The 12,828-nt window shown below is 46.2% G+C and overlaps 1 protein-coding gene across 1 annotated transcript; it reads right to left on the minus strand.

Moving 5' to 3' along the window:
• Window positions 1–201: 201 nt before the first annotated feature.
• Window positions 202–1,914, minus strand: LOC125548678 (beta-glucuronosyltransferase GlcAT14A-like). The gene is made up of 2 exons (XM_048712236.1): window positions 1,216–1,914; window positions 202–1,120 (listed from the first exon to the last, which is right to left on the minus strand). Exons 1-2 carry the CDS (start codon window positions 1,772–1,774, stop codon window positions 459–461), a joined length of 1,221 nt encoding a protein of 406 aa, XP_048568193.1. The 5' UTR covers window positions 1,775–1,914; the 3' UTR covers window positions 202–458.
• Window positions 1,915–12,828: the final 10,914 nt, after the last annotated feature.

Here is a 12,828-nt window from a genome sequence, read left to right on the forward strand (position 1 = left end):
GTGCGCCATTTGTGCGCCACTTGTCGCAACCTAAGAAAGTGGAGTGTTCTTTGCAACGGATGAGACTTGCCTGCTCCTCCATCCGTGCTCCCGCATACGTGGCATGATTTGATTCGAACAAAATAAGACCCGACCCCATCTCTTAAAATTAGGGGAAAGATGATTAGATTATTAGAAAGAAAAAAGATAAAAGGACAGCAGTAAGATAAACTGGAAGTATGGATGGAAGCATCGGGAGAGAGCAGACAAGCCGAATTCCTTTGCAACGAGTATCCCTTAATTAGTGATTTCGGGTTGATCCTACGTATAGCAGCGCTCTTTGGATTTAGCGTCCTATACACATGTCGGACCATTGCGACTTGGCAGCCGGCCTGCAAAGCAACTGTGTACTACTGTATTTGTGTTAGCGTACAGCGAGCCACGTGTACCAATTTTCGTACTCGATGCTTAATGCGCCCTCACGGTCCGGCCCCGACAAGGCCGGCCATCAAGCTCGCCAGCCTCTGTCCCGCCTCGCCCTGCCTGACAACGTCAATGTCGCCCCCGACGGAGCACTCCTCGCCCGCTGCCTGCTCGTCGCTGCCGGCGCACCACTGTCCCGGCGTGACGCCGTCGAGCGGTCGCCTGAGCAGCTCCTCGTCTATCCTCTGCAGCAGCGCCTCGTCGCCGTCGTCACCGAAACGGCCGGCGAAGGCCGCGCCGCTGCTCACCACGGCGTCGTACCGCGACCGGTGAGGCGGCGCGGCATCCGGGACGGCGATCCGGAAGGTGTGGTTGACGGCGCTGTTCTTGAAGTGCGCCGAGTTGGCCATGACCGTCTGGAAGTAGAACTCCATGGGGTTCAGGGCGTTGCTGAAGTACATGAGCAGCGTCCTCGGGAGGTTGTCCGGCGCCACCACGCAGTGCTTGACGAAGGCCCGGCTCAGTATCGTCCAGGGAGAACCTTTGAAGAGCTCGAACGCATCAGGCTTCGGACGGTGCCCCGACGAGAAGGAGATCTCGGCGTTGGTGTTCTGCAGGAGATTCTGGTCCAGAACGACCATCGGCGCGGTCTCGGAGTCCATCCTGTGGTCGATGAAGTTGAGGTCCCTCGGCACGGTGGAGAAGGCGTAGAGAAGGTCTGCGCAGCGCACGCCACCATTGGTTTTGTCAGTGACATGAAGAATCATCAATCGGAGCAAGGAAAATGGCGAGACGTGACGGATTGCAGCTCACCGTCCTGAGACACGAGCGGGTAGTCCGAGGCGGCGAGCGTGACGAGCCAGTCCCAGTCGGCGCCAATCCTCATGAGAACGGAGGCGCCGCGGAGCACGGCGGCGACGGCGGACGCGCCGCGGCCGTCGACCGGGCTCCCCTTGCCGACGACGTGCACGTTGCCGTACTCGAGGAACGGCTGCTCCGACCTGACGTAGCCGGCCAGCCGCGCCCGCTCGTACGCGCCCGCGCCGGCGTCCAGGTGCAGCAGGTACCGGTTCCTCGGATGGTACACGGCCTTGAGCAGCCGCGTCATCCTGACGGAGTCGCCGTGCCCGCCGGAGATGTAGTACGCGAGCACCGGCGGGTACCCGGCCCCGCGCCTCGGCACGGTCGCCGGCGGCGCCGTCGACGCCGCGTCGGCGGCGTCCGGGCTGTAGGGGTCGTCGTACCCATACGCCGCATCCCTGAGGAAGGAGCTCGACGCGTAGCCGAGGACCAGCAGGCCGGTGGTGAGCGCGGCTAGCGACGCGAGCCCGGCACACGGGGAGCACGCCAGGAGCCAAGAAGCGCGAGGCATTGCGTGTATTCGATCAGACCCTCTCGCGGCCGTGCGTGTGCCGGTGGAATGGTCACCGGCGGTCCGGTACTAGTAGTAGCCCTCTTCAGCTTCTGGGTGTCAACGCTTGTGTTAGGTTGGGATCGATCATGGAGAGGCAGCACATAAGCACTGACGCCACCGCGTGGTGCCGATAATTAATAAAATTGGACATGGACGGAGAAGATATCTCCTCTTGATTTCTTGTTTTCTATCTGTTCCCTTGGTTTCATGTTCTATATTCTTGTGACATATGGTATGGATTCTTTTTTTTAGGATCATATGGTATGGAAATTAACATGAACTGTATCTGTATGTATACATGTATAACAAAGGAGAGGACGTGCTTCCAAGGAGACGCGAGCCGGCAGGCCGGGGCGGCCATGTCGCCAATCGTCCCAGCATCTCAATCATTGATAGCTGATGCATGGAGGATAGGCATGTCGACGTCTAGCGGCCGGCCGTCGCGCGTGCACGATCAGGGTGTGCTTTGTGGCCGCGAGTGCACCGAAACTACTTTGGGCACGGTAGCCGTTGGAGAAGTGGCAGCGCTTACGGCTCGGGGTAGACATTCCGTGTAAACCGAAAATTCGATTTCCACCTTTCAGTATTTTTTTCTAAATTCGGTTAACAAAATCAAAACCTGAAAATTAGAGCTCCAAATAGCTAACCGAAAATACTGCGTGGGCTTAGGTTTATACTGATATAATGAACATTGAGGTCGACTCCCAAACCCCTGAATGGTAATTTTGAGATGGCGATGAATGCTCTCCTAGGCGACTCGCGGGGCAGCTCCCCGCCAGCGACCCTGCGCCCGCCCTCGGCCTTCCCCCGCCGAGCTCGATGGCCTCCTCGCCCCCTCCCTCTTGTTGCCCTCGTCCCTGCCCGTGCAGGGTGGGCCCCTCGGTGTGCAGACTAAGCCGCCGACGAGGACCTGGCCTCGGCACGAGCTGTGGCAACTAGGCGTCTGCCGAGAAGCCTGTGATTTGGGAATGGATTGGCGGCGACGGTCACGGCCGAGCTGGGCCTGTTGAGTATCGTAATGATTAAAAAATATAGCATAGACTAGGAATTATTCTAACTTGTCTTGTACTCTAAGAAAATAATATATAATGATCAGATGTTCCCGAACTCCCGAAAACAATGGTCCAGGTTGGGATGTACCACCGGCCTTCAGATTATACCAATGGCCCAGGTTGTGTGTTCAGGGACTACATCTTGTGTTTTGGAACTTTTGCAGAATATGTGATGAAATGTTGTTGGCCCTGTGTATTTTTCATTCCACACTTCTGTGCCTACTTAGCAAAAATTGCATATGCATAAGCCACAATGTTTACAACTTAAAAAGTTTAGGAAAAACACAACCGTGGAAGTTTGAAATATGAAACTGCATGACGTTCAGATAAAGAAAAAAAATGACTTTTCTTCATTGAAAACGTTACCTGACATGCTCCGCCAGATGATTGTAGTGTTCTGTAGAAAACTTAGACAAAAATAATGAAATATGTTTGCAAACCGAGTCCTATTTTAAAAAATGCATGCAAGATGTACAAATAAAAAAACTATGAGCAGAGTGATTTTGTTGTGTTTAATTTCAGCTAAAATGAGAAAGAAAATTTCCAATCACTCTCTCTCTAAAGTTGACGCGAGAAGTTCAAATATAAAAAACATAAGTTCATGTATAGTAAAAGTGGTGCAATTAAAATTTTCAAAGTGAAAGTATACATTCTAAATATTGGAGAGCTCGTGAAAACAAAAACCGCCACCCAAAAAACACCACCACCAACTCAAAAAAGCGGCTTTTATGGCTACGAGCACACGCGCACAAACACACATATTTATAATAAAATGATTTTATTTGTTAAAAAACCCCTAGAAGTTCAAATCTAAAAAACAAAGCAGTTCGATGGTAAAAAAATTCAGATTTTCCTCATTATTAGAGAATGAAAACAAGAAGTTTAATTTTTAAAAATGGAGTAATACAAAATTCATAAAAAAAGGATGTTCACCATTTGTAGTAAAAAATCTAGAAGTTCATATTTAAATTACAGACCAGTTGAATATTTATTACAATAAATGATTTTTTTGCTACTAGAAGAAATAAACCAAGAAGTCCAAATTATAAAATAAGAACAGTTCGATATTTATAAACTAAATTATAGTTTTCCTTTTAACTAAAAAAATAAAACCAAAAAGTTCGCTATAAAAAATAACGGAGTACATTGGCGTACACGGAAACTCAAATTCTTTTTGTTTCTAGGTAAACTAAAAGTAGGAAGTTCAAATTTTTTTGTTTTATGTTTATTTTAAAACCATATTTTTTAAGAATAAACTAAGAAGTTCAACTCAAAATAACACAGAAGTTTGAAGTCTATAAAAAACTAAGATTTTTTCTCGTACTAAAGAATTAAATGAAGAAGTTCAAAACTAAGAAGTTCAAATTTAAAAGGCCAAGAAGTTCATAGATTAGAAAAACTTAGGATTTACATGCTCAATTTTGATGAGTCACTACTGCAGGATGCTGATAAGGCGACACTACGATTAGAGACCCTTTGACGAAACTGTGTGCAATACATTAATCGCAAACAATGATGTAAAAAAACGTCAAAAAAGATGCAAAACGTTTGTGATGAATGATACATCAAACACGGTTCAGATTTTAGTTGCGTGTGCGATGAGGGGCATACGGTTGATCTGTACGAACTGTTTGCGATGAGACAGAACATCAGAAATGGGCAGCCAGATCAAGGTGTGTGCGATATACGACATACAGTTCACTCCGATGAACCGTTTGCGATGATTGAGGTGAACACAAGCGATTCGGCATAACAATATGTGTGTGATACCCAGCAAACAGGTCGGTAATCAGAATTGTGTGCGATCATTATAGACAGCCCATACGGTCTTTTTTTGTGAATTGTGTGCTCGTCAGAGCACACAGTTCAACAAACCAACCTATTGACGATAATGTAGAAGATCTCTATCGAATACATATTACTAACCGTCTGCGATGAGATTGACAAGATAAACAGAGATATATACAGTCTGCTTAATTTAGTCCTTCTTCTTGTTGTTGTTGTTGGATGGCCCCGCGACATCGTCTTGGCGAGGACGCTTCTTGCCGTTGATCGTTGGCTTTTCATCGCTGCCGCCATCGTCATTGTCGTTGCTGTCGTTGTCGTCCTCCTCCTCGTTTGACCATTCCTCCTCATCATCATCGTCGTCCTCTTCTTCGTCCTCCGACGGCTCCTCGTCCGTCTGGTTGTTGTCTAACGACTCCGGAGGCAGTGTCCCTTCCATGAACCGGATATAATCGAGGTTTGGGCTCGACGCCGGACTCATGGAAGACGAGCGGGATGATTTCGATGTTGACCTATCATCGGGCGCCAGACTGCTGGCCGAACTGTCGTCCTCGCTGTCGCTTGACATGGCTGCAGAGTGTTTGCCAGTGTGTAGCGCGGCCTGCCAGGGACGATGAAGATGGTGGACACTTAAGCGGGGTATGCAGAGAAGAGGAACCGCCAATTGAAGCGGGGATTGAAGCGGGGGTTGACGTATTATCTAACTGCTGATATAATTAATAAACCACAATTATTTGTACCCAGTCGCTCCGAATTGCTGGGGTTGCGCATGACTCCTATTGGCTATTTGGCTGGTTTCCTTTTTCAGGACAAAAACAAAGAACGCGTTTTGGGATTATGCACCGGTACCGGTGCGAACGGAGTAGGACAGTTGGCAAGCAATACATTGAGCTCTTCTTATTGATAAAACCAGTAATAATCAAACTATAAAGGAAAAGAAAAAAGACAAAGAAAAATATCTGCATGAATCTTCGCGTAACATCAATGGCATATGACCTAGATGTGCATTACTTAGAGCACATCTAGATGTGCTTTAGCAATACTGTCGAACAAAACCCCTAATGATCATTGCAAACAGCGCATAGAACATGGCTAATGCGACAACCACAACTACACATGCTAGTTCCTTCTTGTCTCTTGCTTTCATCTGTTGCCTGTGATTGATTCTTTCTTACTTCATCATACTGATTGTACATTTCAGATCAGCCAGTTCCTTCTTCAGCTTTACGTTATCTTCTGCGAGCTTGGTGATAACACTCCGAGCCCTGCCATGCCATTCTTCATCTAGCCAGTTAACAAAGGCACAAGCCTCATATCCCTGCCAATGTTAAATAGTATTCTGGATGAATGGTGGCATTAACTGAAGTAAAATGATGAACTTAATTAGCACTAACCTCTAAGGGGCAATTGAGAAACTGCCTGCCAATGTCGAATCCCTCCATGCATACACGTCGAGTGGCAGTGTGCCCGTGCACACAACTCAGCTTTTGGTACTTCTCGGTGGCGCAAAACTCGGAGTCGAACTCGTGTTGCGGGAGTTTGGAGTCAAGCTCCGGATCCGGCGGCATATCGCTTTCCTAGGGGGGGGGGGTCATTCAGGACGGATTCAGTAAAGAGCTATACTTTGGGCATGCTAAAAAATATCGGGATAGATTGGAACCTGATAGGATGATTTAGATCCGTAGTACACTTGCCTTCTGATGACCTTAGGCAAGTGCTCGGCGGCGACCGCCGTCGTGGCGGCGATACGAGCAGGAGTAGATGCACCGAAACCATCAGCACCACTCATTCTCATTCCCCCAATGTAAGCGCCATGCGAGGGAATTTGGAGGCTATGTAGGGATTTGGGGGAAATGGGGAAACTGTGGAGATAAGCTAACGGTCGGGAACTACTTATGGCACTATATGTTGTATACGGCACACTATTTATACATGTCGTTTGTGTTAGGTATTACAACGTCACACACGATTTCCGCACCAAATTACCGTGTGAGAAGACAACGTAGGTTAGACATGGTTGCCGTTACATAACCGTATGTGATGTACTACCCTGTCCATATAATTGAGTTACGGTGAGATACCGTGTAAACAGTCGCTCTACGGATATCCATAAAAAATAGCCGCTCTGCATATAGAGATGGCGGCGGCCTAGGTAGCGGCTACCGGAGAAGAGGTCAATCCTCGATCGATGGGTGGTGGTGGTGTCATAGGAGGTCAATCCTTGGTCTACAATGGGAGATAGGAGGAGCTCAACCATCGAGGTCGGCGGCAGCGTGATTCGAGCACATCCATCGTGGTCGATGGCAGGATAGTGGAGGTCGAACTTCAGGCGGCAGCCACCCTAAGCTTTGCTCCTTGACCCTGCTGTCTCGGTGTGCCACCGCATCGCGCTTTTCTGTCTGCTGGGTGGAGGTCGCCGCACGGCTAATTAATTAAGGTATTCTTTTCATGAGTGGCTTAATTAAGGTATTCAATTCCTAAGTGTAGTGTTGTACTAGTACTCTGCGTGTAAATTGACTGGCCATTAATTTTTGTCATTGCACGTCCGGATAACAACATGGAGCGCCCTCAGTAATTATTAAAATAAAACCTTGTGATTTATGCACGCATCTTTGGACATTAGTTAATCCGTGTATTAATGTTGTTGTTCTGTTTTTAATTACCATTCGTGTGCTGCAGATGGAACGATGTCGATGGATGAAGAATCAGAAAACCACAGATTTTATCAGTGGTGTGACAGAGTTCATGAATTTGGCTGAAAGTACAAAGAGGAGAATTGGTGATGCGGATTACATCCTGTGTCCATGTACTGATTGTGCCAATACAGAGTCACATGAAGTTGCAGATGTCCAGATGCACTTAGTCTCTAGGGGATTCATGGATGGATATACACGTTGGACCAGACATGGTGAAGAGGAGGTCATGGATGAAGATACCCAGGGCAGCGAGATGCCAAACCCCAATCAGTGTCACATGGATGTTGAATCTAACATCAGGGCAGAGGCGTCAAGCTACCAATGAAACACCGGAAAGCCGAAACGCCCACTGGAAAACCAAGACATCGACGCAGAGGACGACGATCTTGATATGCCAGAATTTTCTGCTATGATTGCAGATTTCGAGGGCCCAAAAAAGGATATGATTAGGTACAAGGATCTGCCAACCATTGATGCGGACTCCAAGAAAGAATTGTATCCAGGTTGCAAAAAGAAATATTCCAGGTTGGGTGCCACCCTGGCGCTTCTCAGATTTAAAGCAGCAAACAGTCTATCAAACAAGAGCTTCACAGAGATGTTAGGTCTTTTAAAAGAAATTCTTCCGAAAGATAATGTGCTCCCCAGAAGCACGAATGAAGCGAAGAAAATTGTTTGCCCATTGGAACTTGAAGTACAGAAGATACACGCTTGTGTGAATGATTGTATATTGTACCGTGGTGAGTACAAAGATTTGCGTGCATGTCCCACATGCAAGCATGCATGATACAAGCGCAGGAGAGCAAAGGACAAGTACAAATTGAACGACGATATCAAGACAGGAATGCCGTTCAAGGTTGTTTGGTACTTGCCTTTCATTCCAAGGTTGAGGCGTTTGTTTGCAAACCCTAGAGAGGCAAAGAGGTTGTGGTGGCATCATGATGAGCGAATTGTGGATAGGTTTATGAGGCACCCAAAAGATGGGGCTCAGTGGGAATTAATCGACAAAAAGTTTGAAAATTTTGCCAAGGATCCTAGAAGTATAAGGCTCGGGGAGTGTACTGACAGGATGAATCCTTTTGGCGATATGAGCACCAATCACAGCACATGGCCGGTGCTTCTGTGCATATATAACCTAGCTCCTTGGTTGTGTATTAAGAAAAAATACATTATGATGTCAATGATTATACAAGGCTCGAAGCAACCTGGAAATGACATCGACATTTACTTTCAGCTACTGGTAGACGAACTGCTGACAGTGTGGATAGATGCGCCTGCTGTAAAATGTTATGATGTTTACAGAAAGGAGATTTTCGATCTACATGCGATGCTGGTGCACACCATTCAAGATATGCCGGCATTATGGAACACACCGGGGTAGAAAACAAAAGGAGATGTAGGGTGTGTCACATGCATATATAGGACAGCTAGCAGAAGACTTCCCAACTTGTGCAAAATAGTGTATTTTCGTCATCGTAGGTTCTTACGGAAAAATCACCCATACCGAAATATGAAAGCTGAATTTGGTGGTACGGCAGAGGTGAAGGAAATATGCCCTAGAGGCAATAATAAAGTTGTCATTTATATTTCCTTATATCATGATCAATGTTTATTATTCATGCTAGAATTGTATTAACCGGCAACTTAGTACATGTGTGAATACATGGACAAACAAAGTGTCACTAGTTTGCCTCTACTTGACTAGCTCGTTGAATCAATGGTGGTTATGTTTCCTAACCATAGACATGAGTTGTCATTTGATTAACGGGATCACATCATTAAAGAATGATGTGATTGACTTAACCCATCCGTTAGCTTAGCAGGATGATTGTTTAGTTTGTTGCTATTGCTTTCTCCATAACTTACACATGTTCCTATGACTATGAGATCATGCAACTCCCGAATACCCGAGGAACACTTTGTGTGCTACCAAACGTCACAATGTAAATGGGTGATTATAAAGGTGCTCTACAGGTGTCTCTGATGGTGTTTGTTGAGTTGGCATAGATCGAGATTAGGATTTGTCACTTCGATTGTCGGAGAGGTATCTCTGGGCCCTCTCGGTAATGTACATCGCTATAAGCCTTGCAAGCAATGTAGCTAATGAGTTAGTTACGGGATGTAGCATTACGGAACGAGTAAAGAGAGTTGCTGGTAGCGAGATTGAACTAGGTATTGAGATACCGACGATCAAATCTCGGGCAAGTAACATACCGATGACAAAGGGAACAACGTATATCATTATGCGGTTTGATCGATAAAGATCTTTGTAGAATATGTAGGAATCAATATGAACATCCAGGTTACACTATTGGTTATTGATCAGATACATGTCTCGGTCATGTCTACATAGTTCTCGAATCCGTAGGGTCCGCACACTTAACATTCGGTGACGATCGGTATTATGAGTTTATGTGTTTTGATGTACCGAAGGTAGTTCGGAGTCCCGGATTTGATCACGGACATGACGAGTCTCGAAATGGTCGAGACATAAAGATTGATATATTGGACGGCTATATTCGGACACCGGGAGTGTTCCGGGTGATTTCGGAGAAAACTGGAGTGCCGGAGGGTTACCGGAACCCCTCGGGGAAAGTTGGGCCTTCATGGGCCATAGGGAAGAGGGGAGGCAGCCCACAAGGGGCAGCCGCGCCCCCTCCCTATAGGGAGTCCGAATTGTACTAGGGAGGGGGGCGCGCCCCCCTTTCCTTCTCATCTTCCTCTCCCTTCCTTCCTTCCCCCACTCTTCCTAGTAGGACTAGGAAAGGAGGAATCCTACTCCTACTAGGAGGAGGATTCCTCCTCCCTTGGCGCACCACTAGGGACGGCCGGCCTCCCCCTTGCTCCTTTATATACGGGGCAGGGGGCACCCTAGAACACACAAGTTGATTGTTTCTAGTCGTGTGCGGTGCCCCCCTCCACCATAATCCACCTCGCTCATATAATAGCGGTGCTTAGGCGAAGCCCTGTTCCGGTAGCATCATCATCACCATCATCAAGCCGTCGTGTTGACGAAGCTTTCCCTCGAAGCTCTACTAGATCGTGAGTTTGTGGGACATCACCGAGCCGAACGTGTGCAGATCGCGGAGGTGCTATACCTTCGGTGCAAGGATCGGTCGATCGTGAAGACGTACGACTACATCAACCGCGTTGTAATTACGCTTCCGCTTACGGTCTACGAGGGTACGAATAAAACACTCTTCCCTCTTGTTTCTATGCATAACCATGATCTTGAGTGTGCGTAGGAATTTTTTTGAAATTACTGCGTTCCCCAACAGTGGCATCCGAGCCAGGTTTATGCGTAGATGTTATATGCACGAGTAGAACACAAAGGAGTTGTGGGCGTGGGTATATACATATTGCTTGCAATCACTAGTTGATTCTTGATTCGGCGGTATTGTTGGATGAAGCGACCCAGACCGACATTACGCGTACGCTTACACGAGACTGGTTCTACCGACGTGCTTTGCACATAGGTGGCTGGTGGGTGTCAGTTTCTCCAACTTTAGTTGAATCAGATTCAATGAACATGGTTCTTTCTGAAGATCAAAAAGCAATCACTATACTGCGTTGTGGTTTTTGATGCGTAGGTAAGAACGGTTCTTGCTTAGCCCATAGCAGCCACGTAAAACTTGCAATAACAAAGTAGAGGATGTCTAACTTGTTTGTGCAGGGCATGTTGTGATGTGATATGGTCAAGAAATGATGCTAAATTTTATTGTATGAGATGATCATGTTTTGTAACACAATTATCGGCAACTGGCAGGATCCATATGGTTGTCGCTTTATTGTATGAATCGCAATCACCATGTAATTGCTTTACATTATCACTAAGCGGTAGCGATATTCGTAGAAGCAATAGTTTGCGAGACGACAACAATGCTTCGATGGAGATCAAGGTGTCAGGCCGGCTTCGATGGTGATCATGACGGTGCTTTGGAGATGGAGATCAAAGGCACAAGATGGTGATGGCATTATAATTGTTCTCTCTGAGTATGGACCGTTGCTATAGTTCGTCGTGCCGAGACACCACGTGATGATCGGGTGTGATAAGCTCTACGTTCACATACAACGGGTGCTAGCCAGTTTTGCACATGCAGAATACTCGAGTTAAACTTGACGAGCCTAGCACATGAAGATATGGCCTCGGAACACTGAGACCGAAAGGTCGAGCATGAATCATATAGTAGATATGATCAACATAGTGATGTTCACCATTGAAAACTACTCCATCTCACGTGATGATCAGACATGGTTTAGTTGATAGGGATCACGTGATCACTTAGATGATTAGAGAGATGTCTATCTAAGTGGGAGTTCTTAAGTAATTTGATTAATTGAACTTTAATTTATCATGAACTTAGTACCTGATAGTATTTTGCATGTCTATGTTGTTGTAGATAGATGGCCCATGCTGTTGTTCCGTTGAATTTTAATGCGTTCCTAGATAAAGCTAAGTTGAAAGATGATGGTAGCAACTACACGGACTGGGTCCATAACTTGAGGATTATCCTCATTGCTGCATAGAAGAATTACATCCTGGAAGCAGCGCTAGGTGACAAACCCACTATAGGAGCAACGCTAGATGTTGTGAACACCTGGCATAGCAAAGCTGATGACTACTCGATAGTTCAGCGTGCCATGCTTTACGGCTTAGAACTGGGACTTCAACAACGTTTTTAACGTCATGGAGCATATGAGATGTTCTAGGAGTTGAAGTCAATATTTCAAGCAAATGCCCGGATTGAGAGATATGAAGTCTCCAATAAGTTCTACAGCTACAAGATGGAGGAGAATAGTTCTGTTAGTGAACATATACTCAGAATGTCTGGGTACCACAACCACTTGACTCAACTAGGAGTTAATCTTCCTGATGATAGTGTCATTGACAGAGTTCTTCAATCACTGCCACCAAGCTAGAAGATCTTCGTGATGAACTATAATATGCAATGGATGGATAGGACGATTCCTGAGCTCTTCGCAATGCTAAAGGCTGCGGAGGTATAAATCAAGAAGGAGCATCAAGTGTTGATGGTCAACAAGACCACTAGATTCAAGAAAAAGGGTAAAGGGAAGAAGGTGAACTTCAAGAAGAACATCAAGCCAGTTGCTGCTCAAGTGAAGACCCATTCATACCGAGGCTTGGTATCATTATGCCGTTGGATCAATTGTTACCTTGGTTGCGATTATGATCGCATTTGTTTTCGCATTGAAATGTTTTACATAGTTTCAATGTATGGTTTAATTAATTAGATGCTTTGGAGAGCTATATGTTGTTAGATGAGAACTATGTATGCACTTTGGTTTTAATGTGATGATGAACTTCTATTAATTTGGACACTTAATTATATATAATGCACGCAGATGAACCGGCAATGGATGTACGGTGACAGACACACCCGCGAGTACATTAAGGGCGTGCATGAGTTTCTCGATGCGGCTGAGGCAAACAAGCAGAATGGTTTTATGCGTTGTCCATGCA

Source organism: Triticum urartu, chromosome 3 (genome assembly GCF_003073215.2).
Source record: "Triticum urartu cultivar G1812 chromosome 3, Tu2.1, whole genome shotgun sequence".
Taxonomy (NCBI): Eukaryota; Viridiplantae; Streptophyta; class Magnoliopsida; order Poales; family Poaceae; genus Triticum; species Triticum urartu.